Source organism: Bos mutus, chromosome 13 (assembly GCF_027580195.1).
Source record: "Bos mutus isolate GX-2022 chromosome 13, NWIPB_WYAK_1.1, whole genome shotgun sequence".
NCBI classification, from domain to species: domain Eukaryota; kingdom Metazoa; phylum Chordata; class Mammalia; order Artiodactyla; family Bovidae; genus Bos; species Bos mutus.
The window spans coordinates 54,080,346-54,108,313 of NC_091629.1; the positions used below are offsets into that span (position 1 = coordinate 54,080,346).

At 44.7% G+C, this 27,968-nt stretch overlaps 2 protein-coding genes, 1 long non-coding RNA gene and 2 other non-coding genes across 7 annotated transcripts in view; 3 read left to right on the top strand and 2 right to left on the bottom strand.

The window, feature by feature from the left end:
* TOP1 (DNA topoisomerase I) overlaps window positions 1-17,788 on the top strand; it is a 95,195-nt gene extending 77,407 nt beyond the window's left edge. The window contains exons 14-21 of the mRNA XM_005889778.2: window positions 7,730-7,873; window positions 8,930-9,115; window positions 10,121-10,189; window positions 10,702-10,816; window positions 11,776-11,903; window positions 15,055-15,149; window positions 15,368-15,517; window positions 16,507-17,788. Coding sequence (XP_005889840.1) covers window positions 7,730-7,873; window positions 8,930-9,115; window positions 10,121-10,189; window positions 10,702-10,816; window positions 11,776-11,903; window positions 15,055-15,149; window positions 15,368-15,517; window positions 16,507-16,609 — 990 coding nt within the window. The 3' untranslated portion in view covers window positions 16,610-17,788. The remainder of the gene's footprint in view (window positions 1-7,729; window positions 7,874-8,929; window positions 9,116-10,120; window positions 10,190-10,701; window positions 10,817-11,775; window positions 11,904-15,054; window positions 15,150-15,367; window positions 15,518-16,506) is intronic.
* LOC138990461 (uncharacterized) lies at window positions 140-27,942 on the bottom strand. 2 transcript variants are annotated; one of them, XR_011466596.1, is made up of 6 exons: window positions 27,374-27,496; window positions 26,151-26,290; window positions 23,624-23,718; window positions 18,878-18,973; window positions 5,116-5,182; window positions 140-4,196 (listed from the first exon to the last, which is right to left on the bottom strand). It is a non-coding gene; the product is annotated as an uncharacterized lncRNA (long non-coding RNA). The 2 variants fall into 2 exon arrangements; XR_011466597.1 differs by lacking the exons at window positions 23,624-23,718; window positions 27,374-27,496 and adding an exon at window positions 27,663-27,942.
* LOC138990595 (U6 spliceosomal RNA) lies at window positions 8,362-8,468 on the top strand. The gene has a single exon (XR_011466722.1). It is a non-coding gene; the product is annotated as a U6 spliceosomal RNA (small nuclear RNA).
* Window positions 21,191-21,294, bottom strand: LOC138990599 (U6 spliceosomal RNA). The gene has a single exon (XR_011466725.1). It is a non-coding gene; the product is annotated as a U6 spliceosomal RNA (small nuclear RNA).
* The window catches only part of PLCG1 (phospholipase C gamma 1), a 33,845-nt gene continuing 33,420 nt past the window's right edge, over window positions 27,544-27,968 (top strand). For both annotated transcript variants that reach the window (XM_070381733.1, XM_070381734.1), the window contains exon 1: window positions 27,544-27,658. The gene's annotated coding sequence lies outside the window, so the exon portion shown is untranslated. The remainder of the gene's footprint in view (window positions 27,659-27,968) is intronic.

The window sequence follows — 27,968 nt, forward strand, 5'->3', positions numbered from 1 at the left end:
CAGTTCAGTTCAGTCACGTCCGACTCTTGCGACCCCATGAATTGCAGCACACCAGACCTCCCTGTCCATCACCAACTCCCGGAGTTCACCCAAACTCATGTGCATCGAGTCGGTGATGCCATCCAGCCATCTCATCCTCTGTCGTCCCCTTCTCCTCCTGCCCCCAATCCCTCCCAGCATCAGAGTCTTTTCCAATGAATTGACTCTCTGCATGAGGTGGCCAAAGTATTGGAGTTTCAGCTTTAGCATCAGTCCTTCCAAAGAACATCCAGGACTGATCTCCTTCAGAATGGACTGGTTGGATCTCCTTGCAGTCCAAGGGACTCAAGTCTTCTCCAACACCGTAGTTGAAAAGCATCAATTCTTTGGCGCTCAGCTTTCTTCACAGTCCAACTCTCACATCCATACATGACCACTGAAAAAACCATAGCCTTGACCAGACGGACCTTTGTTGGCAAAGTAATGTCTCTGCTTTTTAATATGCTATCTAGGTTGGTCATAACTTTTCTTCCAAGGAGTAAGCATCTTTTAATTTCATGGCTGCAGTCACCATCTGCAGTGATTTTGGAGCCCCCAAAAATAAAGTCTGACACTGTTTCCACTGTTTCCCCATCTATTTCCCATGAAGTGGTGGGACCAGATGCCATGATCTTAGTTTTCTGAATGTTGAGCTTTAAGCTAGCTTTTTCACTCTCCTCTTTCACTTTCATCAAGAGGCTCTTTAGTTCCTCTTCACTTTCTGCCATAAGGGTGGTATCATCTGCATATCTGAGGAGAGCCAGCCAATTCATTCAGACAGTATCCAGACACCTCCTATGCATTGTAAGGACTTTAAGCAGGTTTTTGAGTAATTGTTACGGTAGTAAACCTAGAAAGTCACATAGATGTAGGCCCTGCCTGGTACCTTATATCCAGTGCAGAGTGGCTCGCTCCAGCAGCTGGGTTGTGATCCTGAGTCATGAAAAATTGTTAAAGGCTTGGAGAGAGGTACTGTTGAGGGGGAAATAAATGTGATTTCTTAAGCTTTCTGCCTGTCCTCAGTTATCTCCAACTCAGAATAGATCTTCAGAGGTTGAGGTTTTGACAGTGTGTTAAATAGTTTTTTTTTAAGTGCATTGCCAGCAGGAGATAAGTGTCTCTTTTTAGATAAAAGTGGAAAGATACAAGCAGTAAGGATTTTATTTTCAATGATTTATTTCCAATATACAAAAATAGATATAACAATCATTCATATAGTGCCCTCCATCTGCCCGTGTCAAACCTTAACATCATGTCGTATTTTTTCAACTGCTTCATTTCATAAAAAGTATTGTGATAAACATAGCTGAAGCTCACTAGGTAACATTTATCTCTTTCCCTGGAAAATACTAAAATGAATTTAATGTTTTCATTCTTGTGTGTATTTTTAGTACCTTATGTGTCCATGAATACCAAGTAGTATTGTTTTACAAGGTTTGATTTAAAGTTGGATATTTATTGAGATCATTTTGCAACTTATTTCACCACCCTTTGGTTTTGAGAGTTTATTATCTTGATACATATTTATAATTTACCCATTTTTATTTGCTACATAGTATTCTGTTATATAAAAAGTCATCTGTTCTCTTGTCAACAAACATTTAATTAGAGTTTACAGTCATTTCCTAATATAAATAGTGCTGGAATAAACACATTTTCCTTGTGTATATAGATGAAAATTTTCTTTAAAGATTCTTTATTAGATATTTCCAAATTGTTCTCTGAAGTACTGGAACCAGTTTACCTCACCACCATCCTCCCAACATTGTGCTCAAGTTTCTGTTTTTTCCATATCTCTGCCATCGTTTCTAAAATTTTGCTCTTTAAAACATGTTTGGATCTATGATCCATTAGAATGTATTTTTGTAGATGGTTTGAGGTTGAGATACAATATATTTTCTCCAAATGCATAACAGTTGTCCCAGAACAAGTGAGTTGTGTTCACCCCTCTCTTGTACATCACGTTTCTACATGGATGTCATATTGTTTCTGGGCTCCCTGTCCTGTCTGCCTGTTTTTTCATCAGTAGCACACTGTCTGACCTCCTGTAGCTTTATGAAGTCTTACTATTGAGTAGGACAAGTTTTCTTTGTCTCACTCTTCAAAATTGTCTTGGCTTTCAGCTTTTTCACATTAATTTTGAGATAAATTTGTCAAGTTCTAATGAAGGCTATTGAGATTTTTTTATAGGATTGCATTGAAATTATAGATTTTTAAAAAATATGTACTTTGTTTATTTGGCTGCACCGGGTCTTAGTTGCAGCATGCTGAGTCTTTTGTTGAGGCATGTGAACTCTTAGGTGCAACATGCGGGATCTTGTTCCCTCACCAAGGATCGAATCCAGGACCCCCTGCTTTCTGAGCACAGTCTTCGCCAGTGGACCACCAGGGAAGTCCTGAAATTATAGATTAACAGGGGGTAAATATTGAGATTATTTTATTGAATCTTCCCATCCATGAACCTGTTACATGCCTCTCTATTAATTCATGTCTTCAAATATATCCTTTAATATTGTGTCTTAATTTTTTCCATAGAGGTTTTACATATGTTTAAAATCTTTTCTAAGAGGCCTTATAGTTTCTTGTGCTATTGAATTTCAAGTATTTGTTGTTGTACTACATTTTTGTTTGTTATTACTGGAGTAGTAATGCTGTTGATTTTTTAATATCAATCTTCTATCTAGCAACTTTGCTGAACTCTTATTCTAAAAGTGTCTATGTCTTTTGGAGTTTCTATATAGACAGTTAAGTGACCTATAAATAGAGACAGAAATTTTTACTCTATCATTTCCTATATGTGTATATATATATATATATTTTTTTTTTTTTTTAAGTACAGATATTTTTTTAAAGATACTCAGTCTAGACTGTCAATCCTAGGGCTTTATTTATTTTAGAAAACTCTCAACTATCATTTCTTCCTCAGTTTCTAGACCATTCCTTTGCATTTTATTTCTTTGTCTGTTTAGGTCTGATCTTCATTTGGGGAGAGTTCCCAAGGACTTACTTCTGCTAATTCTCTATTTGATTATATTTAATCTAAATTTTACCCCTCCTGTAATTTGCTTCATTATATTTTTTCAGGATTTCTAATTATTTTTATTTCAAATTTACTTGATTTCATTTCATTTAAGGCATGTGCTTATTTTATCACTTTTGGTGTCCTTTTTAGTAGATTTTTTTTTTTTCTCTCCTGAAAATCTTTGTTCTTTAAAAATGTTACCTGAAGTGAATCATGTACTAATTATTTTTGTTGACAGTTCTTCTAACCCATTTCCTCATATATTTTGGAATTAGTTTGTAGGCCCTTTTGACTGGGAAGTAGTTTTTGTTTCTGTATCATTCCCTTTTCTTTCTCTTTGCTCTGCACTTTTCTGCTCACTCCTCCTGTCTTAGAGGGAGTCTAGCCCAGCTCAGCCCAAGTTGACACAGCCCCTGGCTTCAGGTTGCGTAAAAAATGATAAGGCCCCTTTTTGCATGAAGCACTTCCATTGCTGTGTGTTTGGAGGAAAGTGATGATTAAAGCATGAATTCATTGACCTGCTCTGACCCAGAGGTCTATAAAGAGTACATTTTTGTCAAAGAGGGTGAAGGGTGGTAATTGGTGGTTTTACTTCATGGAAGACTTTGGGTCCAGTTTATAGGAGGCTACCATCATGGGGCACACCTTTCTGCTCAGCCTCCTGAGATTTCTCCTAAGATTGTTTGCTTGTTTTTGTATCTATATTTTGTTCATTAATTTCTCCCATGTAATATTGCTAGACCTTTCTACTTCATCTCTGCTCCATCAAGGAATTTAACTCAAGTATGATGAGACTTATGGATTTTTGATAATTGAAAACTTTTGGTTTGTGAAGGGTAAAAAGCACAGCTGAAATGTGTCCTTCTGATGTATCCTGTCTTTGCCGCTTTCTGGAAACTTGGATTGGTCTACTTGTGGTCATAACCAGGGTTACAGTACTTACAGTCTCACAGGTCATTGAAAGGATCAAGACTTTTGAGAGTCACAGTAACACATGGTCCAGCTACTGATAAGATTGTCCTGAGCTCATTCACATCTGTGTGTGCTCATCTTGGTTTGTTCTGCCTTTTCTCCCAGGATTTCCATTAAACAGGCATCTTCTTGGAAGTGTTTCCATTCCTTTCTTCTTCCACTCTGTACTTGGTACCCATAGAATCTGAAATGGCAGGGGAAATGATAGCTCTCTGGAACCTGTGTTTTCAACAAAACTCTCTGATCCCAGATAAACCATGGATATAGAGGCTACAAAAGGATTGCTTATAGTAGGTATTCAACCACTAAGTCCAACCTCTGCCAAGCATTATCTGGTCTTATAACCTGAGGTTCAGGCTTAGTAAAATTAAGGCTCCTCAAACCAGTTTTAACTTTACAAATAAAATTCATAATTTTCCTTGTAAATGAAGTATAGCAACCTTCAGGATCACTGTTGCTATCACATTGCATTCAGTCATACTAAAATATTCTCAGTGCCAAATATACATCTCTGCTTTTTCTCTTTAGAACCTATAATTCTGGGGTTTCAAAGATGTATGTGTCTACAACCTTTTAAATGTAACCATCTGGGGATTACAGGCTGGATTGAAGAAAAATGCCTTTATAAAACTAGTCTTGGGAAGCTCTGATTTTGGTGAGTTGTATTAGAAGGAGAAAATAAGACATGCTTATTTTAAAAAATTACATTCTGGACCTGACTTTTTAGTATACAGTTCTAAATTTTAAAGCGTAAAAAAGCTAGAAGCTAGACCATTAAAGCTTCTAAATGATGTCATGGTAGAACATCTTCATGACCTTGGAGTAGATTTCTTGGACACAGAATAAACAATAAACAGTTGAAACAGTGAACTTCATTTAAAAACTTTTGTTCAACAAAGGACACTACTAAGAAATATACAGGTAACAGGGAGAAAACATTTGCAACATGTATAGTTGACAAAGGCTTGTATCCCGTATATACAGAGAATTCATATCACTCAATAATAAAAAAGATAAACATCTTCATAATAAAAGAGCAAAAATGGGATGCTTTAGAAGACAGAGGAACGGCCAATATAAAAGCACATGAAAGCAGTACTCACCATCACTATAAGTGGAATGCAAAGTAAAGCCGCAATAAGCTGCTATTTCTAGTTCTAGGTATTTCTGCTGCAAATAAAATGAAAACATATGTCCACAAAGACTGCACAGCAGTGTTCATAATGCTGTATTTATGTGAGTCTAAAACTGGAAACATCCCAGGAGTCCATCAGAATAACAGTACAGTGTAGTCAGACACATTAGGGGTCATCATAGAATATACCATATATATACGTATGAGGGAACTTTTCTGGATTGACAGAAATATTCTCTTAACTTGATAGGGTGTGGGTTACATGTATTATGGATTGTCAAAACTGATCTAACTGTATACTTAAAAATGTGTAACATAAACTCTTTTTAGAAGATTTAGAGTGAAAGATTGAAAGGAAGTATTACAAGAAAAAATACTACCTATATCTCAAAAGGATGTGAATCTATAAAGAACTCTGTAAATCAATAAGACCAACATATTTAAGAATGGACATTGTACGGAAAGCTGGTTAGATTTTATTTTTAAACATGGTATAAATACCTAGGGCCAGTTTATTGTCTTTTGTTTAAATTACGTGTGTTTGGGGTTCAGATTGCCATTCACTCTCTGAATTCTATTCAGGGAAGCTGAACACTGCGGGGATAAGCATACTTCCTAGAAGCCAGCCCTGTCCTGTTAGACTTAGTTCAGTTCAGTTCAGCTCAGTCGGGTGGCTTCTCCCGTCATTCCCATCTCTGTGTCCTTATTTGAGAGAATCCTGGATCCCTGTCCTAGGAGCCTAGCCAACCTGTGAAGAAAAGTTGGTCTGGTGGTTATGGCCTGTGAATGACTGACTTGTTAGGTTTGTAAACTTTGCTTCAGTGGTGTGATTAAGGAATGGGCAAATGAAGACACAGACTCAGGTTTTGGTAGGCCTGTGTGCATCAGGATGATGGGAAGGAGCCTGCTTCTCAACTGGAGACTGTGCTGTTGCAGATGAGCCTTTCGTGTGTGTAAGAAGGGTTGTGAGGGAGATTCATTACTGTCTTGAGATTTATTACTTACAAGAGGAAAGCTTCTGTCACACCTTTTTCTTAGTTGCCCTCTTCAGTCAAAATACACTTAGAAGAACCAGAGAGAAATTTTCAGCTTCCCATTGTTAGCATATAGAACTTGGATGCTGCTGCTGCTGCTAAATCACGTCAGTCGTGTCCGACTCCGTGACCCCATAGATGGTACCCAACAGGCTCCTCTGTCCCTGGGATTCTCCAGGCAAGAATACTAGAGTGGGTTGCCATTTCCTTCTCCAATGCATGAAAGTGAAAAATGAAAGTGAAGTCGCTCAGTCGTGTCCGACTCTTAGCGACCCCATGGACTGCAGCCTACCATGCTCCTCCATCCATGGGATTCTCCAGGCAAGAGTACTGGAGTGGGTTGCCATTGCCTTCTCCAAATTTCTCCTGTATCACTCAATCATTCAATCACCCACCCACATCAACAGGTAGTTAAGGAATCGCTTGTTTTGTAGCCAAACAAGCACACAGCACTATACCACACACAGTTGGGGGAGAGTGCTGATGACTCATTAGTGTAGCTGGGTTAGCTTTCATTTGTGAATGTTTGGAACTAGAAGTAGCAGACATTTCTTGCTTCATGTGTCCCACATTTCTGCATGCTCAGGCGGCCAGATGCCTTGACCACAGTTCTTAGGCCTCAGAGACCACATGTCTGTGTCATAGGTAGAAATCACTGTAGCTCTCCTCGGTTGTGGGCTGGGGGAATTAAGAGCAGAGATTCTTGAGTTCTTAAATTCTATCCCTGTGTCCATGTCATACAGTCTTTTTCTGGCCTTGTAATAATCCCTGGCCGTTTTGGATTTCTCCAATTTTCTTTTTTTTTTCCCCTTTCCTTTCTCACTTGCTATTATCATCAGTCCTTGCTTGTGACTTTTTCCATTTAACGAGGTCACAGAAATCTTCCCTCGCTGTTGATTAGATTGTCTTTTCACACGCTTTTAAAAACCTTACATTGGCTTTAGAATCAATTTTCAAACCTGCCACCAAAAGCTCTAATGTTAAAAAAACCGTCTTCACAATAACAGTTTCCCTCAGTCTCATCAAGAATACTTTTAAATGCAGAAGTTAGAAAATGGTGAATAATTGTAGCTGTTCCTGGAAGTCATTGTGTTCCTTAGTAATTATAAGCTGTAATCTTTGGTTCTGCTTCCTTGACAGTTCCATCAAACTGTGAAGGATTGTCTTGAATTTAATGAAGTTCAGTCCTAGCAGAAAACTGCTCTTGGGTCACAGATTCAGCAGCAAGACTGTGATGCTGATGTGGGGTTAGGGATGTTTATATATACCCTTTGTATTGACAGAAGTTAATTTGGGGGACATATCATGTGGGCCTTCTTAAGAACATAAAACATTTCACAAAATGAAAGAGGCTTTTTTAGCAATCAGACAGGAACCAGTTGTGCCTGTCAGGGAATGGGACAGCGTACTTTGTCACTGGGTAAATGCATTGCTTCACTGAAGCTCAAGTTCCTTCTCTTTGGTTCAGAGCTCTGAAGTTGGATGTTCAGTGTCTGTCTTAATTCCACTATCCTTAAGCAATCCCCCCTTGGGTCTGTGTCTTTGCAGGGTGAGAAAGACTGGCAGAAATATGAGACTGCTCGGAGGCTGAAGAAGTGTGTGGATAAGATCCGGAACCAGTATCGGGAAGACTGGAAGTCCAAAGAGATGAAAGTCCGGCAGAGAGCTGTAGCCCTGTACTTCATCGATAAGGTGAGGGCATCTTCCTGTCACACTGCCTACCATGTTCATCTTGATGAAGATGGAGGAAGCAAGTATTCCTCCAGGCCCTGTGTTTTAAGTACTGCTGGTGAGGCAGTGACAGGCCAGTGATCTGTCGTCCTGCTCACCCAGTCTCTAGCCTAGTAAGGAAGGTAGACGTGGAGAGACAGGTGTTCAGTGTCAGACCGACTGCTGCTGTCGGTCTGCTGCTGTCTCTAGTCTGTCTAATAGAAGGACATTCATGAGTCTGAATGTGCCAGAAAGACTGACATTTTCAAATTCGTTGACCATGTGCCACCCTCCAAAATATTTTATATCACAACCCAACATATAAAGTATATTTGTGTTTGTGTATAAGTGAAACAAATGTCACACAAAACAATGCTCAGTCTTTCTGTGTAAGCAGCAAATTCTGATAGGTTTTCCTCAGTGTCTTATTTTTAAAAAGGATGGTTATAATCCTTAAAACTGGTTAAATAGTGCTTGCTTCGGGAGCACACAGAGTAAAATTGGAATGACACAGAGAAGATTAGCGTGGCCCCTATGTAAGGATGACACACAAATTTATGAAAATTAAATGATCGCCAATGTATCACAGTTACAGTTTGGAAGACAGTGCTTTCGAGATCAGTTTCTCACACTCTTTCAGGAAAAAAAGGTTTCGTGTTTTCCCTTGGTTTTAGCATGGTTTAACACAAGTTCTGAATTAAAAATTAAGAAAAATTCAGAGACTAGCTTTTTGAGTCTGATTGCCCACAGTTTTAAATATCTTCTTTCCTCCATCCCCATTTGAGAGGACAGAGTAGAGAGATGTTTTTGGGGGAAGGTTAATAGCCCTTGATTTGCTCTCCACACTGTATTTGATAAGGGAAGAAGCAACAGTGCAGATCCAGAATTCCTGAACCTTGCAGACTAATGCCCTGGCCCCATAGAGACTTGGGATGCTTCTGATTTGGGTTTCCTAGACAGTGTATGATATTGAAGTTCTTCATTTGTGCTTATCTTCTCCCCGCACCCCGACCCTCCCGCAATCTCCTCCCTGGACAGCTTGCTCTGCGAGCAGGCAATGAGAAGGAGGAAGGAGAAACAGCGGACACTGTAGGTTGCTGCTCGCTTCGTGTGGAGCACATCAATCTGCACCCAGAGTTGGATGGTCAGGAATATGTGGTGGAGTTTGACTTCCTGGGAAAGGACTCAATCAGATACTATAACAAAGTCCCCGTTGAGAAACGAGTAAGTTAATGTGGCCTGAGCTCCCTGGCCTGCTTCTGCTTATTACTTGTTTAGTGCTTTTCCTGTGCTCTGTGTTCTGCTGAACACTAGGAAAAATGGCTTGAAAGAGTGAAGAGGTACTCTTTGGTGTCCTGTATGCCTCCTTTTAGCCCCTGCCCTTTACCCCTCACCTGTGCTACTGAGCATGCTGTAAAGAGTTGGTCCTCACCTCAACTTGCACATTATCCCATTGTGTTGTTTTAATGATATAAGCACTCTTTAGTATCCCTTGGTTGTGTTGCAAATTTGTCACTTGTAGCTTTGCTCAACTTTCCCCCAGCTCCTGATTCAGCAAAAAGGTAGCCCTTGAGTCTCTGGATCTCTCAGCCCAGAGCTGAATCGGGTGCTGCAGTGCCATGGCCCCCAGAAGGACTGTGCTTAACCCTACAGAGTGCAGTACCCTGGCAGTCCAGCCCTTCAGCAGTCTGATATTTCATCAGTAACTGGGTTTTGCTGGCTGCAGAAATGTTCCAGATTAAATGAAGCTAAAGAGATCTGACAATTAATGTAATACCTGAGTTTAGGTTGGATTCCACCCTGGGGAGGTGAGGAACATCAGTGGGTCAACTGGCAAAATAGGAATATGAACAAGATTAGATAAAAATGTGTCTGTCTAGTTGACAAAGCTGAGGAGTTCTGTGTGTATATAAGAAAATATCTCTGTTCTTAGGAAGTACACTGAAATACTCAAGGGTAAAGGGCATAATTGTGTAAGTACCCAGAAATGGCTCTGAACAAATAATTGTGCATATACACATATAGATGTAGAAACGAAATGAGTGTACATGTACACTGCACAAATAGGAAATGAGGTAAAATACTAATGGTAGGTGGATTTCGGTAAAGGATATGGATTTGGTTTTGTTGTTGTTTTTTGCTTTGTGGGGTTTTTCTTTTTTTGCAAGCTTTATGTTGTAATTATTTTCAAAGCAAAGATAATAATTAGGCTCTGCTTATTTCTTTTAGGTTTTTAAGAACTTACAACTATTTATGGAAAACAAACAGCCTGAGGATGATCTTTTTGATAGACTCAATGTGAGTGGACAAAGCCCACTGGGTTGAAGAGGGGCCCAGCCAGAGGCTCTCAAGCCCCTGAAGGAGAGGGTTGCCTGGGAGTGGCTGGGGCTTTGCCCTTAGCCTATCCCGGGGCACCCTGCATGCCCTCCCTTCCTCAGGCACACACAGATCCATGGCCAAAGCCCTGAGATGGGGTGGATGAACCCTGCCTTCTGTCCTCGTCTGGCTTCTGCATAGCCTTGGCTGGAAGCTCAGTCACCACTGCTAGAGACCCAACACCTGTCCCTGAAATCTTACTGGGGAAGATCTTAATAGGGAAGGATACATATGCTTTACTGGTCTGCTTAAGATCAAAGTGCTTCTTAGGGAGGTACATGCATCTCTGTATTCTGGAATTCTTCTCCCTTTTCCTATCCCACTGGCAGGACAATTAACTTGTAATTGCATAATGTCCTAGAGCTTGCCAGGAGAGCCTAGATGGTATGGCTTTTACCTAAATCCCATCCTTTTTGTTGCTTTGTCTCCTCCAGACTGGTATTCTAAATAAACATCTTCAGGATCTCATGGAGGGCTTGACAGCCAAGGTGTTCCGTACATACAACGCCTCCATCACGCTACAGCAGCAGCTAAAGGAACTCACAGCTCGTAAGTACTGCCTGGCCAGACAGAGACCACAGCCTTACTGCTGATGTCCACTATCCTTAGTCGGCTGAGTCCTAGATCTGTTCCACTTTTCCTTCTTAACATTGTGACTGGAGACTTTTCCCCTCCACACCTCAAATAGAGGGCTAAGGCTTATTTAGATGGCTAAACAGATCAGTTCTGTCTCCCCCATTCCTGTTCTTCTAGGTAAGCTTTAAGGAATGCTGACAGAGGCTTTCTATCTGCTCTGAAAGTGCCTGTATTTTGTGTATTGTATCTATGTTATTTAAGAGCTCACCGAATGAAGTATTATGATGTTCTATTAAATTGGAGAGAGTAAGGTTGTCATGGTTACTAAAACAGCATAGGAGCAGATCTTTTCCCTGAGGTTTCTTTTTGTCACCCTTTGAGAGTAGATAATAATCTCCTAAAAACTGGCTGCTGAAAGTATCACCAAGATCCACAAACTTTTTTCCTCTGGAGTCTAATTCTAATGAATTTGCATTGTCCTCTAGAAATATGTCAAATGGTATTAGAAAATGGTGTTCAAAAGTCAAATGTGGGTGTGTTGAGGGTCAGTATTTTAGGGTGTGGTAAAGAATGCTACATGACACAAGTGAAAACATTTCTCAGGTGACACTTTATATTTTCCTTTCTGGAAGATGCAGTACCTTGTGGTTTTAAAGTGTAAAACTTACGGACCCTTCATTTTACCCTCCTCTCTAGGCTATTTGTCCCAGTTCCAAGCTGTTTTGGGTGGTTAGATGGGGGAGGTGAGCACTGGGGAAAGCAGGTGATGCTGTTGACTTTCAGATTTTGACCTTGTGCCTTGGGGGAACCTGAATTGATCATCTGAATGAGATGAGGCCCAGTAAACCCTGAGGATGGAGCGCTGGGGAAGGCGCGTTGTGTGTTCTCTCTTGTTACACAAACTGACTCTTCATCACCATTTTTCTTTCCAGCTGACGAGAACATCCCAGCAAAGATACTGTCTTATAACCGTGCCAACCGAGCTGTTGCAATTCTTTGTAACCATCAGAGGGCTCCACCAAAAACCTTTGAGAAGTCCATGATGAACTTGCAGTCTAAGGTATTTTGGATCTGGATGGTGGGGGGTAGCAAAATCAAAAGAACCATGTCTGCTGTGGTGATTTACACTCCACTTTCTGGGCTGGGCTGGCAGGTGGCCAGTCTTGGGTCTGTTCTGGAAGAAAGGTTCATACTAAAGATATATGGAAATATGATTGTAATTACTCCTGATCGAGACACTCAATATTGGGTATTCATTGTCCAGTGAGTATTCTGACTTAAAAGCTAAATTTAATGTAGCCTGTTTGAAATACTGCTAATTATTGTCCTTCTACATGAGGATAATGGATACAAAGATAGTCTTCACAATTCCTTTCCACAGCCCAGAAATACAACTGTTTCCAAATTAGATTGTTTTAAATTGAAAGGATGATGAAACAATGATATTTAATTTCCCCTAATCCTAGCACAACTATTTTTATTTTTACACATTCCACATGAATCATATTTTTATATAGCTCATCGTCAAACATCTGTTGAATACTGGCTGTGTGCCAGAGCTGCTGCCCTAGAGGGAGAGACTGACATGCAAACAACGAGATGCTGTTCCTCTCTCCTTCCTCCAACTCTGCCTGGTACTGAGCTTTTAGGCTGCAAGGCACTCAGCATTTGATGATGATCATTTCTATGTTACCTACATAACTAATCCATTCTAATATATTAACCCACCATGAGAATTTGTAGCTATTTCACTACAAAGTAGATACATGGGTTACAAAGTAAACCAATCATCTTAAAATATATTTACCCAAAAGTCTGATATAGTAATAGACATGGTTTTACTAATAGGTGTGTCTAATAATTATAAATGTCAAGGTAGTAATGGATATAAATGATACTTTGATTTCTGCAACAATTACAATATGAAAATATACATACTGTCTCTTGGTGATGAAGTCATAAGTATTACTGATAATACTATGTTTAGTTGCCCACATCCATAACTGAAGAAGAAATGATGAGTTTCAGCTGCTGCTGCTGCTAAATCGCTTCAGTCATGTCCGACTCTGTGCAACCCCATAGGCGGCAGCCCACCAGGCTCCCCCATCCCTGAGATTCTCCAGGCAAGAACACTGGAGTGGGTTGCCATTTCCTTCTCCAGTGCATGAAAGTGAAGTTGCTCAGTCGTGTTCGACTCTTAGCGACCCCATGAACTGCAGCCCACCAGGCTCCTCCATCCATGGGATTTTCCAGGCAAGAGTACTGGAGTGGGGTGCCATTGCCTTCTCCGAGTTTCAGCTAGGGCTTAATTAAACTACAGATTGCTGCTTTTTCATCTGTATTCACAAAATACTATATCTGGACAGCTGGAGTTCAAAAACTATGCTGTAGAGTGAGGCTGCATACATGTTTCCAGGCCCAGAGTGTTTTCCTTCTCTTGAAATTTCTTCCAGATACGTACCCAGGTGTAGTACTTATGGGTCAAAAGACACATACAACCTGCAGTTCATGCTTCACATGCCACCTGGCTTTGCTGAAGGAGTGCACACATCCACAGTACATAAGAATGTGTCCACAGACGTCTCAGATCCTTGGACTGTGACTGGCAGGCAGAGAGCCCGTCCAGGCTGTCCATCCTTGCACCTCTGTTAACAGTGGTCATGTGGTACCATTTACTCTCCTCAGGCTATCATTTCAAGCCAGAAATAAAAGCATGAATATTCAGGTGGTGTTTACCTAATTCAGGAGACCCATCCCTGGAGCATGAGGAGACCTTTTGTTGGTCTCACTCTGGAACCACTGTTTGGGCAGTCCAGGCTGCCTGCCAGACGAGCCCTCTAAGCCCAGGAACCCTCTCCTGTGCGCCCACAAAGCAAACACAAACACACACCGCTGTTTGCCAAGTGAATCAATGGGGTCTTTAATGCTTTGAGAGAATTCAACATAGCCTGCCAATTTAGTATTCACAGAAATGGTTAAAAGATTGTGGTTTGTTGCATTTCTAGCCTAAGAAGAATCTGGCTAGTGGTGTCTGTGACGCTTTTGTGTAGAGTCAGTTCCTTCAGTTTGACTTTGGACAACATAGATGTTGGAAGTAAGCCATTCATAGTAAAATGCATTTAATGATTCTCTCACAATGATGGCCTCTGTTTCCAGTCTTGGGCTGTGTGTATAAATCTAACAGACAATGCCAGGCTGAGAGCAACAGCCCAGTGTATATGAGTCGGGCGTGCATTTATTCTGCAGAGGTTCCCCTGATCTTAGGGTTAGCACGGTGATAGCAGGTCAGGGTTTGCCTGCCCCAGCTGTGAGCTCACCACTCTAGGGCCCCAGCCCCACGGTGTTGCCTGCTGCTGTCCTCAAGTGGGAACTGAGAACGCAGAACTGGCGCTCTCAAGCAAGAGAGGCTGCGACTGTCATTTTCCCTTCCTCTAAAGATTGGGGCCCCAGGAGATTTCATTTGGAGAAAGAGCTCCATAGCTAAAAAGTTTTCAAATCTGCTTTGAATGATAACTATTTGAATTTCCTTTCTGTCTCAGCTTTCTCGCCTTTTAAAAAATGGAATGCCAGAGCCAGGCCATGCCACGTATTGGCTTGGAACAGATGAGGCTAAGTGGTTTGGCTTCCTGGGTACCTTTTAATTGCCATTTTCTAGTCCCTTGGGTATTCTCTTCAGTTTTTTTTTTTTTTTTTTTTTTCTGGAGGAATTAGCAGCTCTTCTCAGAGTGCTGGTAGAATCTGAGGAATGAGCTGAGCTCAGTAGATGTAGGGACTCTTGTCTCAGCTTCATAAACAGTATCTCCTGCAGGATTCTTGGGATGGAGGTGACAACCTGGCACAGGATCCATTTGATAAACAGCTTTCACCTGTCATCCTCTTCGCAGTATCTAAAACCAAAGTGTTTCCTGATTGAAAGATTAGCACCCACACTCCCAGTCCCAGTGGGTTCTTTCCCTGAGTTTCTGGATTAATGGGTCCCAGAGTCATTGCCATAAAACCTTCATTTCTTCAAGGGTGACTGAAGAATATAAACGGTCAAGTAGCACTGGAATTCAACACCCGCTGCATATCCACTCTGTGCCGTCATGAAGCCACCCCTGGGCGTTTTAACAAGAACAGCCTACTTGGTGAAGACATCTTCTCTTAAGGAATCCTGTTTTCTCTTTGGATTTATTTTATTCCTGAATTTACTGTTGTTCTTCCCTACCCAGATTGATGCGAAGAAGGAACAGCTAGCAGATGCCCGGAGAGACCTGAAAAGTGCTAAGGCTGATGCTAAAGTCCTGAAGGATGCAAAGACCAAGAAGTACGTGCCTGGTGTGATGCAAAGCTGGGAGTTGGATGAGAGGAAAAGTGTCACAGCATCAACCAGAGGTCCTAGCTTTCCTAGGGTTTCTGAGTAACATTCTAGAAATGTCTGGGCCTGTGGCTTTTCTGTTTTTACTGCCCCTGGGTGGCAGTGTGGGGATATGGTGCTCCTGTCCAGAGGCCAGGCCCAGTTCCTGATGACTTCCTTTCTTCCAGGGTTGTAGAGTCAAAGAAGAAGGCTGTCCAGAGGCTGGAGGAACAGCTGATGAAGCTCGAAGTTCAGGCCACAGACCGAGAGGAGAATAAACAGATTGCTTTGGGAACCTCTAAACTCAATTATTTGGACCCAAGGATCACCGTGGCTTGGTAAGCACCACGCCCTTCTTGAAGGCTACCTGCTGGCTTGGGAAGGGTGATGGGGCTCCAAGAGCATTGTCAGCTCTCACATGCAGTTCCTACATTGCACACTTAAGAGTGTCCTCTGTCTTCTGCTGTGCGCACTGCAAATGCATTGGGACATCCTGGGTGGTCTGAAATGGTCAATACTGTTACACCACTTGGGAGTATTATGTCTGCTAAGGCAGGTATGGTCCCCACCCCTAGTGGAACTTTAGGACAAAAATGGAGACTCTTAGTCCTTATTGAAGGAAAAATAAAATGAGCCCATCTACCTAAACTTTTAACTTCTCAATTTAAAAAAAAAAGTTTTTTTTTTTTTTTTAAGTGAAGGAAAGAAGGTACAAATAAGGAGAAAATAAAAAAAAAAAAAGAATACAGATCTGAGCAACCTGTGCAAAGAGTTTGCATCATTGTTTGCTTGTTTCCCTGTAAACTACCCTCCCCAATAAAATAATATCCAAAATAAATGACTTTTTTGGAAGATGCTTATTAGTTAACTTGAATTATTAGTTTCTGGGCTTAAGAGGAGCAGCCATCCCCTGTGGGCCAGGAGTTCCAGCCAGCTCTTATCCCCTTTATGTCCTGTCTGGTGCTGGAGGTTTGGTTGGCTTTGAGAGGCAATAGAGTATAATGGTTAAGAGCGTGGATTCTGGAGCCAGCGTGCTTGGATTCACTTTTCAGCTCCATGCTCACTAGCTACATGAGAATGAAACCAAATCACCTAACTTCTCAGTTTTTCTTCTGTACCTTTTTCATTTGTACACCTGCAATCGTACCTACTTTAGAATGTCAGGATTCAGTGAGTCAAGCACATGAAGCTTGACCAGATGTGTACCTTATTAATTCTCCTCCTCACCAGATGGAACAGAAGAAGGCAGCACATCCAGGCCCCAACCCGGGTCTGGCCCACGTCTCCTGAGACACACTAACCCCCCTTCTCTCTCCCTTATTTGCAGGTGCAAGAAGTGGGGGGTCCCCATTGAGAAAATTTACAACAAAACCCAGCGGGAGAAGTTTGCCTGGGCCATTGACATGGCTGACGAGGACTACGAGTTCTAGCCAGTCTTGAGGGGCAAGAGTTCTGTGAAAAGGAACAGTGTGGTTTGGGAAAGATGGATAAACTGTGAGCCTCACTTGCCCTCACACCCGAGGGAAAGAGGCAGCAAGTCTTAACTAACATCTTTGAGAAAAGATATTATAAGGGAGAGCTGAGCCAGTTGTCCTATGGACAACTTATTTAAAAATATTTCAGATATCAAAATTCTAGCTGTATGATTTGTTTTGAATTTTGTTTTTATTTTCAAGGGGTCAAGTGGATGGGAATTTGTCAGAGTTCTGCCAGGCAAATTCACTGTTTCACTGAAACATTTGGATTCTCTTAGCTACTGTATACGAAGTCCGATTATATTGGTGCGTTTTTACAGTTAGGGTTTTGCAATAACTTCTATATTTTAATAGAAATGAATTCCTAAACTCCCCTCCCCCCATTTCAGGAATTTAAAATTAAGTAGAACAAAAACCCAACGCACCTGTTAGAGTTGTCACTATCTATTGTCATGGGAATCAATTTTCATTAAACTTGAAGCAGTCGTGACATCGGCAGTGTTTTGGTTCAGACACCTGTTCACAGAAAAGCATGATGGGAAAATATTTCCTGACTTGAGTGTTCCTTTTTAAATGTGAATTTTTATTTCTTTTTAATTATTTTAAAATATTTAAACCTTTTTCTTGATCTTAAAGATCGTGTAGATTGGGGCTGGGGAGGGATGAGGGGTGAGCGAGTCTAAGGATAATAAATAATCAGTGACTGAAACCATTTTCCCATCATTCTTTGTTCTGAGCATTCTCTATGCCCTTTCAGATACCCATCTTTTTCATTTAAAACCCCAGTCTTTCACTTGAAAGATTTTATTGTATAAAAGTTCCACAGGTAAAAAATTTAGAGGAAAATGAGTATTTGGTCAAAAAAAAAAAAAAAGGAAAAATAATCAAGATTTTAGGGCTTTTATTTTTTCTTTTGTAATTGTGTAAAAAATGGAAAAAAAAACACATAAAAAGCAGAATTTTAATGTGAAGACATTTTTTGCTATAATCATTAGTTTTAGAGGCATTGTTAGTTTAGCGTGTGTGCAGAGTCCATTTCCCACATCTTTCCTCAAGTATCTTCTATTTTTATCATGAATTCCCTTTTAATCAACTGTAGGTTATTTAAAATAAATTCCTACAACTTAACGGAAACTTGGTGTCTGCCTCTGTGTTAGCCCAGGGCCCCGGGCCAGAGTAGGGCTCCAGGGCTGGGCCTTGGTGTGAGATGTGGTCTGCCTGCTCCCGGCTGCAAGGGTGCCTCCCTCCCCAGGAGCTGGGGCTGCATCTGTCTTGCCACCGTGGGTGTGGGCTGAAGGGGAGGGAGCCAAAGTCCACATCCTTAGAAGAAGGCAGGCCCAGGAAGTGAGGGCGGGTACAGAAAAACTAGAACAGGTGCGGTGCAAGGACTATATTTGGAGCCTAGGGTAGGTTTATTGAGCAAAGTGGAACAAGTGTATTCGGGAAGCAGATTTTAGAACACTTCTGTGTGTGCTGGTGAGAAACAGTAGGGAGCTTCTTTGGGCCTACTTATGTGGCTAAGTTACCGTCAGGATGGCGGGAATTAAGTCCTAAGCCAGTTAAAACACTGAATCCCAGAAGCTCTCTCCAGACAGACAAGAGATCCTGCTGATAGAGAGGGAGTGGTCTGGAACCACTTCTCGGTGCTCTAGTACCCGAGTCAGTCAGGATCCCTACAAAAGTTGTTCCTCCTTTCATCCTAGGTTACAGCTAAGTCTGCGATGAAGTTGAAAGATTAAGTCTCCTGGTCAAAAGGAGCAGGCGGCAGGAAGGCCAGAGTGGTCAGACCCGGTCATTTAGCTAGCCTTAAGTCCTCTAGCCTGCCAGCTAGGGGTGTATTCTGGGAGGACAGCCATCTCCCTGATGGTCTCTGAACTTCTGGGCTGGGGATGGGCCAACTGCAGAGAATCCTGAAGGGTCCTTGGCAGCCTTTATTTCATCAGCCAGTGAGGGAGGCAGCATTCACCCCAGGGAATAAAGGAAGGTACGGAGCCACTATTGCCTTGGAGCAAGAGACCAAAGCCAAGTATTTTGAGTTCATTAGTTCTGGGGAAGCTATACCATGGAACATAAGGAATAGCAATAGAGAGGCTTGTCCACGAGCCCTATCAATGCACTTGAGCAGGACCTGTCACAACCAGGGGACAACCTTGGGTCACCACTGGAAACAGGACAGGAGGCCCTGCAGGCACATGTTACTGGTGAGCAGAAACCTGTGCCTACCTTTCCTGGCAAAGACCATTCTTCTGAGGGCAGGTGCAGAGCAACTAGATGCTGGTCAAGAACGGCTGTAGGACATCCTGGGTGGTTGCAGCAGGCCTGGGAAAGCAAGCCAGAGAATGGGAGAAGCTGACCTGACGACCACTGCGACAAAGGAAGAGGCCAGACAGAGGTGAGGGCCAGGTATGTATGCAGGGCCTCAAAGGATGCTTGAGCATGAAGTCAGGAGGACCACGCCCTGCTGCCTAGTCATCTGGCAGGCAGGTTCCCTCCTCCCACTTCCAGCCCTTAGGTCGGAGCGTAGGGTCTGCCCCACCCTCTCCTGTCTGGCCCTTCCGTGATGCTGGGGTCCAGCTGTGGGCAGAGGGAGACCGCTTCCATGTGCCACCCCAGCCAGAAAGCTAGTGCTGGCTTGGCCCCTTCCTCCCTCACCGCCACCCCCCATATCCTGTCAGCAGGTCCTGTCTGTTCTCCCTGTCAAGTCTACCTCGGGCCTCTGCCACGTTTTTTTTTTTTTTTTTTTAATAAAGAAAGAAACCACAACTCCCAGCCCTTTTCAGCCACCACCCCCTCCCTCTCTCTCTTTCACAAACAAGCACCTGGAATGAGTCACCTCTACCACCCGGTCACTCCCCCACCAACTGCAACTAGCTTCTGCCCTATCTTGCTTCCAGTACCCTCTTCAACTCTGACCAGTCACCCAGGAATGAGCGACCAAACCACTAACCAGGCTCTGCTGCTCCTGCATCTCAAACTCGTTGTGGCACCAGACACTTTTCAAAAATCGCTAGTGATACTTCACATGTCATAAAACCCACCCATTTCCAATGTACGGTGACTTCTAGTAACTACTGAGTGGTACAGCCATCAGCGTACGTCAGTTTTAGAACTTCGTCCCCTCCGTAAGATCCCTCATGCCAGGGACAGTTAATCCCCATTCCTACCTCCAGCCTCCACGAATCTACCCTCTCTATATAGGTCTGTCTTTTCCTGGACATCTCACATAAACAGGATCATTCCCTTAAAGCACTCCTCTGGTTTCCATGGTGCCACCCTCTCCTGATTTTATCCCTCCGTCTCAGGCTGTGGCTTCTGTTACCTCCTTTATCAGGTCCTTAGCTGCTGCGGTTCTCTTCTCAGCCCAGCTGATTTCATTCACGCTTGAACGTGACGAGCCCCACATCTCTACCTCCAGCCTAGACCCTCTCCTGAGATCCAGACACACACTGCCACACCTTGGCGGGGATGTCCACGGCCTCTAAAACCATGTTCGGAACCTACCACCACCAGCCCACTGGGCTTGGTTTAGCATCTCAGGGAAAGGCACCACCATCCACTCTGTCTCCCAACTGGAACTGAGGGCAGTCATCATCCTTCACACCTTTCTCATATCTGGTAAATCACCAATTCTGATATCACCTTCTAAATACCACATACATCAAATACAGTATTTCCTCCATAGAAAACTTAAAAAAATTTTTTCTTTCTGAGAAAAGGAGTTTTACTTACATTTCAGTCTTTACAAAATCCCTCATATAATAGGTTGTTCTCTCAACTTGTTTTGAACCAAAAAGCACTTTTTGGAGAAAACACATTATCCTGAAATGACCTCAGTCAAACTAGTTTTGGACGATTGTAAGTAGTCCCCTGACAAAATCAGTAAACAAGGAAGCAAAGAAATTTACCACAGACTGGGCAATTATTTCTCACAATCCGAAGCACTGCACTTGAACAGGTTTCTTCAAGATCACTTTAAATAGCAATACGGTGTTGATATATGTTTTTAAAGAGTCTTTTAGAAAAACACTGAAATATTTACAGATAACATTATAGAGCTAAGATTAGTGTCAAAATTATATGGAATGGGTTAGTGGGTCAAGTTTGACACGAAACAAGAGTGGCCAAGAGTTCCTAATTAAACTGGCTGATGAGTACATTTCACCGTGCTATCCTGTCTCTATATATATTTAAAATTTCTGTAATATTTTTAAAGCAATACAGTCTAAGTGGGGATTATGTCAATCATTGATATGTATCTACAGAAGAAATAAAAAGAAAGCTATTTAATGTTATACAGAAAAGTAATTATGCTTAGGTTAAAATTTCCAGTTGACAGCATCACATACTGATTCAAAAAGTATTTCCTCTGCAGCAACAGGGATGAATCTCAAAAACATTATACTGAACACAGACCCAAGGGTACATACTCTGTGATTCTACTTACATGAAATTTTAGACCAGGTAAAACTAACCTGTAGTGACAGAAAGTAGACTTTGTGGTTGCCCACTGGGGGCAGGGGAGATCAACTTTTTTTTTTTAATATGGAACGCTTCATGAATTTGCATGTCATCCTTGTGCGGGGGCCATGCTAATCTTTGTATTGCTCCAGTTTTCCTGTATGTGTTGCTGAGCTGACCATGAGACGGACTCTTAAAGGGCACCCAGAACACTGTTTAGGGTGATGGAAACGTCCTATGTCTTAACTGAGTGGGGTTACAGGTGGCTATACATTTGTCAAAGCTTTCCAAACTTTACACTTAAAATGGGTGCATTTTCTGTAGGGTATTCCTCAATAAAGCTGATTTGTAACGGCAAATTCCCTGGTGATCCAGTGGGCCACAACTACTGAGCCCACGTGCCCTGGAATCTGTGCTCCGCAACAAGAGAAGCCGCCGCAATGAGAAGCTCTCGCACCGCAACTAGAGTGTAGCTCCTGTTCACCGCCAAGTAGAGAAAGCCCACAGGCAGAAATGAAGACCCAGTGTAGCCGTAATTAACTAAAAAAGTGTGAACATAATTATTGAAAAGACCAGAGTGGGAAAAAAATCCTCATAAATTAATATATCATTTTAAATAATGTGTGACTTTAAATGTGGGAAATATGTAACTAAATAAACTGCTATCTGTGGACATCTGAATCATGTATCCCTAAAACTATTTATGCTGTCATGAGAGGCCCACATACCACAACAAAGAGCAGCCCCCACTCTCCGCAACAAGAGAAAGCCTGATGCAGCAAAGAAGAACCAGTGCAGCTAAAAACAATATATAAACAGATAATTTTAAGTTTTCTGCTATAGTTGCAAAAATGGCCACAAAACACGTGTGGTGACCTTATTTTGAAAACAAGTGATTGACAGTCTTGTATCTGGAGCAGAATACCTCTCACTTGGCTCTGCCCACAGCCACCAGCAGGTCTAATAAGGTCAGCTGTCCCTCCCTAGTGCTCCAAGGGCCCTTATCACACTGAAATGTCTTCTGCTGACAAACGTCTGTTGGCATTTCTCTCTGCTCTCCTGGAGCGGGAACTTGGTCTGATCCCTTCTGCTGTCTCACTGCTACAGGGATGTAGGAATGTGTGCTGGAAGAAGGACAGAAAAGGTGGAAAAATAGCAGGTCCGACCTGGCCAGGGCCACAGTGGCTAGCTAGGGCCCCCTTCTCTGCCTGCAGAGAGGCAATTACAGTGTCTCTGGAGTCCAGCTCTCCTGCCTCGACATCTGGGTCCCAAGAGAGGGGCCATCAGCAGAGGGGAAGCAGGGTCTGCAGGGAGCACAGAGTCCTGGCCTGGTTTCCCCTCGAGTGACAGAAAACACGAGGCTCTGAGAGTATATCATGGGTGTGCAGGAGGATGAGATCTAAAAAGTGTGAGGCCCACTGACCAAGGTGGAGCCATGGATGGATACTGGGGACCAACGCTTAACAGCCAAGATGACAGGTTGAGGGATGGAGTTCAAGGTGCACCAAGGGGAGTACTCACTAAGCACCAGGTGCAGGCCTAGGTGCAGGCTGACTAAGAAGGGCTGGTCAGCCGCCTAACATAAGATACTACTAAGTGAAAGTTAAAAGTTTAAAGAAGAGGGATAAAGTTTCATACGTGGATTAAATTAGATGCTGCAAGTATATAAATTTGCCTATCTTCAACTGTGGTAGAAGCTGCGCTTTATTTTCATACCTTCTATAGTCACTCAAGGCCATTACAGGGAGAATGAAAACTGGGTGGGGATTTGCTGTTAATCTGCAGAGAACATTCTCTACTATTTCAATCAAGTAAGTGTCCCCTTAAGAAACTGCCCTTATCATTTAACCCCAGGAAAATCTTTATCCCCCAAGGAATCAGTTATCAGAATACGAAGTTTCTGCTTTGGATACCAGGAAGCTCAATTTGATTTTCAATCACATTTGATTTTCAATCACCACAGCCGTGCTAACCCATATTCACCAAATTACATTCCTCCTTCAGATAATAGCATATCCCATTTTTATGGTACCATATTTTTGATTTCTTAAGAAATGCTCGGAGTACTTAAGAATGAGAAGACATCTGTGGCAGACACAGGGATGTGCCGCTCAGATTCCCCTTTGAGGGAGCGCTTGTTGCTAGGAGACCATCAGCCCCCTAAGACCACCGTGGTTGCAGACATCTGAAGCCGCGCTCAGCCCAGGACAGGCCACGTTCAGTGGCTGGTGGAGGGACGGCAATAGAGCTCCCTGGGGGCAGGCTGAGGCTGCCACCAGACCTGTATCACAGCTCAACTTCTCCCAGTGCCCCCTCGCGTTTCCTTCCCTCCCTTCCACAGTGCTGATCCCAAGGACTTGTCCTGAAAAAACACCCTGCACACTAACCTCTGTCACAGAGGCTTCCCAAAGAACCCAACCTGGAACAAGATGTAACCAAACAACTAAAAATAGAAAACACATCAGGTAAGGGTATTACGGAAAGGGTAAGAAAATAGTGAAATGTTCATACCTAGGTGGAAGGCAACGTCATGTGGACTCTGGATGGGCCTAAATCCCATCTCTCCTGCCTCTTAGCTTAATCTCTCTGGGCCTCAGTTTTTCCTTCTGTAAAATGAGGATAATAGAGTACTTATACTCAGACTTCCCCGGTGGTCTAGTGGTTAAGAACCCGCCTGCCAATGCAGGGAACGTGGGTTCTGTCCCTGGTCCAGGAAGATTCCACATGCTGCAGGGCAGCTAGGCCCGTATGCTGCACCTACTGAGTGTAAGTGCTAGAGCCCTGTGCAGGACAACGAGAGAAGCCAGCAGGATGAGAAGTCCGTGCACTGCAGCCAGAGAGTAGCCTCTGCTCTCCGTAAGGAGAGAAAGTTCACATGCAACAGTGAAGACCCAGCCCGGCCATAAATAAGTTGTTCAAAAAAAAAAAAAAGTACTTATCTCAGGGCTGTCATGAAAAGTAAATGAGTCACCAGGGGTAAAGCAGTTCTATGGGGCTTACTATGTCAAGTGATGCTCTAAGTGTTTGGTAAGTAAACACCCATGGGGTCAGGCTCACAGAGCCAGAGGGGCAGCTGGGCTGGGACTCCACCTCCCCCCACAACTTCAGGCACAGGTACTGGTGTCGCCGGAGCATGCTGAAGCATGAGTGTTGACAGAAATAGGCTTGAGTGAGGCGAGCCTGGGTGATGTCATGGGCGTGTGCCTGGTGTGGGTGCTGGGCTGCGCCTCCCAGCCAGTGCAGCTGCAGGCACTGCCAGTAACACCCACGTCCCCATATATATATGCCGAGCTGGGGGAAGCCCATACCGGTCACACCCTCGGCTCGCCCTGCTTTTCCTGAGTCTCCTTGGGTGGAGGCAGGCACCTGAGGCCTGGGATGCCGGCTCAGAAGTCCCAGGAGGAAATGGGGTCCTGTTTCCTGATCGAGGGCCTGACAGCAGGCTGAAAACATGAGCTCCTGTTGGCAGGGATTGCTGGAGCCCCTGGAGGCCCGGCCCCAGAGGCAAAAGCAGAAGCCAGGAAGCCCGGGCTACATGTCGGGAAGCTCTCAGAAAATGGAGAAATGGAGATTTCTAAAAAGCATCACCGCCCACCAAGCTGTAAAGGCGACAGCACTTAGGAGGCCTCCTGGGAAAATGGATAAGGTCCGATGAGCAGGGAGGGGCCCAGCTAGCCCCCCTCCTGTCTTCCTGGCCTCACCAACCCCTCCACTCCACCTCCCCTCTCCGTGCTCCCTCTTAGTAAATTCTAGCCTTCTTTCCATTCCTAAACTTAACTAAGCTCTTTCTGGCCTCAGGGCCTTTGTATATGCTGTTACCTTGTTTAGAAAGGACTTTCCTCCAACCCACCCCTAATAATACAGCCAGCCATCTCCTCACATCCTTCCAGCCTCTGCTGAGTCCCACAGAGGTCTTCCTTGTCTACTAGATCTGAAGCAGGTCTCCCTAATGTGTTAGCTCATAGCCCTCTGTTTTTTTCCTCCATCACAATTGTCCCTACACAACAGAGTGCTTACCTGTCTTAAATCTGTGAATTCCTTGGGGCCCAGTGCTGAGTTTCTCTTGTTCTTCCAACTCATGGCACTAACACTGAGCATAGGGAAGCTCAAGGCTGTAGACAGGGACAAGCACCACAGCAAGCCCCAGCAAGCCCAAGCCACACACTATGAGCGCTCAAGCTCTGCACTCATGCTTCCTGTGCCCAGGGCCAGCCATGCCAAGGGCCTCCCCTCACCCTTGCTGAGTAGCCAGCTAGCCTATGTGCCCACTGTCCACCGGCACCTACTGAAGCTAGAGGCTCCCCTGTGAGGAAGAAAATGCATGGTCAGATAGATTGGGGTTCAAATCCTCACTGGTTAATTATGTGGCCTTAAGGCAAGCCGCAGAACTTCTCTGAATCTGTTTCTCATCAGTAAACTGGGAACAATAATCGCTGATTAGAGTAACTATAAGGATCAGGTGTGACCACATGTTGCAACCCTTGTAATGCTGGGCCGGGCATTGGGTCAACTTTCATTCCCTCCCTCTTATTTCAAAGGCCTGCCACTAGGTGGCAGTCCATCTCAGCCACGCCACCTCCCCTTGGGTGACCACAGCCAACCAAGCACAAACAGCTGCCTCAACCTCAGGCTCAATCCTCAGGTCCTTGGGGGCTGCACTTGAGGGGATCAACACACATACACATGCTACCACTACAGCAAGACAAGTCAAAGGCAGTCCCCAGACATTAGTCATCAGCCAGCTGGGTGGCCTGCCTGAGCACATACTCTTATATACGTACTCACACATTCCTGGATGCCTGGATCTTTCCCTAATTTTTTTCTTTATCATTTTTTGGAGGTCGCAAAGAATTGGATACGACTTAAGTGATTAAACAACAACAGCACGTGGTATGTGAGATCTTAGTTCCCCGAACCAGGGATCAAATCTGTGCCTCCTGCATTGGAAGCATGGTGTCGTAACCACTGAAGTCACTTAACCAGGGAAGTCCTTGGATCTTTCTCTAGCATCAGCTGGGTGCCCTGCTGGGCCTCTTACCTCTACAATGCAGTACGCTGTCCTGCTTTGTCTGGCTCAACATCCGTCAGACAGGCTCTACTGTGACTGAAGGTGTCTTTAGTTTGGGCGGTGTTCTGTGACGGGGCAATTAGACTGCCCGGGGTGCGTCTAGGGAGTGGCTGCAGCAACACAAAGAGTACAGATTAATCGAATAACCACCAAAAGAACTTGTGCCTGGAGAATGGAATGAAAGGGAGGTGGTGAGAGATGAAGTGGGAAAAGAAAGGGGTCAGACCATGCCGGACCTGCTGGGCCAGGTAGGGGATTTTGTGTGCCATGGGAAGTTCTGGATGATTTGAGCCTGGAGGTAGGGAGTCAGGATTTAATTTCATTTTGAAGACCAGAGCATAGGGGCTTCCCTAGTGGTCCAATGGCTAAGACTGCACTCCCAACACAGGGGGCCTGGGTTCGATCCCTGGTCAGGGAACTAGATCCCACAACCCCCAACTAAAAGATTCTGAATGCTGCAACTAGGACCCGGTACAGCCAAATTTAAAAAATACAAACAAACTAGAGCATAGGGAATACATGCAGGCAAAACCAAGGAGGGTAAACAGTCTGGAAGAGAGAAGATGGGCCTTGAGGTTGTGGGCAGAACAGAGACATGGGAAGGCACAGGGAATGGGACTTGATGGAGTGCTGTGGGGTTGAGGGAGAGAGAGGAACCAAGGCTGTCTCCAACGGTTTTAGCCCGAGCAACTAACCAGAGGCATGTTCTGAGAAACTGAAGACCACGGGAGAAGCAATTTGAGGAGGGATGTGAGATGTCTGTGCTACGTCGGGTCGTGGAACAGGTAACGGGATGCAAGTGGGGATACAGCTTCGGCGCTCGGGTGCCTGAATTTGGCAGGGGGCGGGGGGCAGTGACGCCGACAGAGGGGTCAGGCCGCCTTGGGAACTGACCCAGGACCCACCCCGGAGGAAGAGAAGCTGCTGAGGTGTCGAAAGGCAGCGGCCAGAGACCGAGGAGGAAAATAGGGATAGAGTCAGCCAGGGAAAACGAAAGCTCGGGAGAGCATCTGCAGGAATGGTGCTGAGCCATAGGGCCTGAGCCCCCGTCCTCGCGTGGAGACTTGAGGCGTAGGGGTTCGAAGGGTATGGCCAGGCCAAGACCACTGGTGGGCTCGCAGGGGATGCTCAGGCCTGTGGGCTACTCCGAATAACGGGACTCCCCCCGCCCCCCGCCACACACACACACGCACCCGCGAGGCCACTTCGGCCGCAGGGCCGGGAAGATAGTGGGTCCGACGGTCAAAGGCACTGCCGGCGGGGCCGCCCCCGGCTGCCCCGGGGAAGGGAGGGGGGAGAGGCGGGACAGGCAGGCTGTCCGTCAGAGCCTGCCGACCAATCACCGGGTGTTCCCGCCCCCGCCCCGCCCCGGAGAGGGCGCGCGGAGGACTCGCCTCCTCCACCGCCGCCGCCGCCGCCGCCGCCGGTGAGAGGCGGCCCGGCTTGGCCTGGTTCCCTCAGCCAGGCAGCCCTCCCAGGTACCGGGTTTGGCCGGTGGGCCTCGGGAGGCGCCCCGGGCCTACACTTCTTTTCCCGGTGGCCGCGCGGGCGGCGCCCCACGAGCGGGCTTCGGAAGGAGCCGCCGCGGCCGGGCCTGTGCGGGACGGTGGGCTGGGCAGCCGCCTGTGCGCGCGCGACAGACGGCCGGGCCGGCGCGAGGCTGCCGCGCGTGACGGGACCGGCCGTGGCAGCCGGGCTGTGTCCGGGGCGGCGTGAAGAGGCCCCGCGAGGCCGTGGGCCCGGCTGGCGGACAGCGGGGCGCAGGCGCAGCGGGCGGGGGTCCTCCCC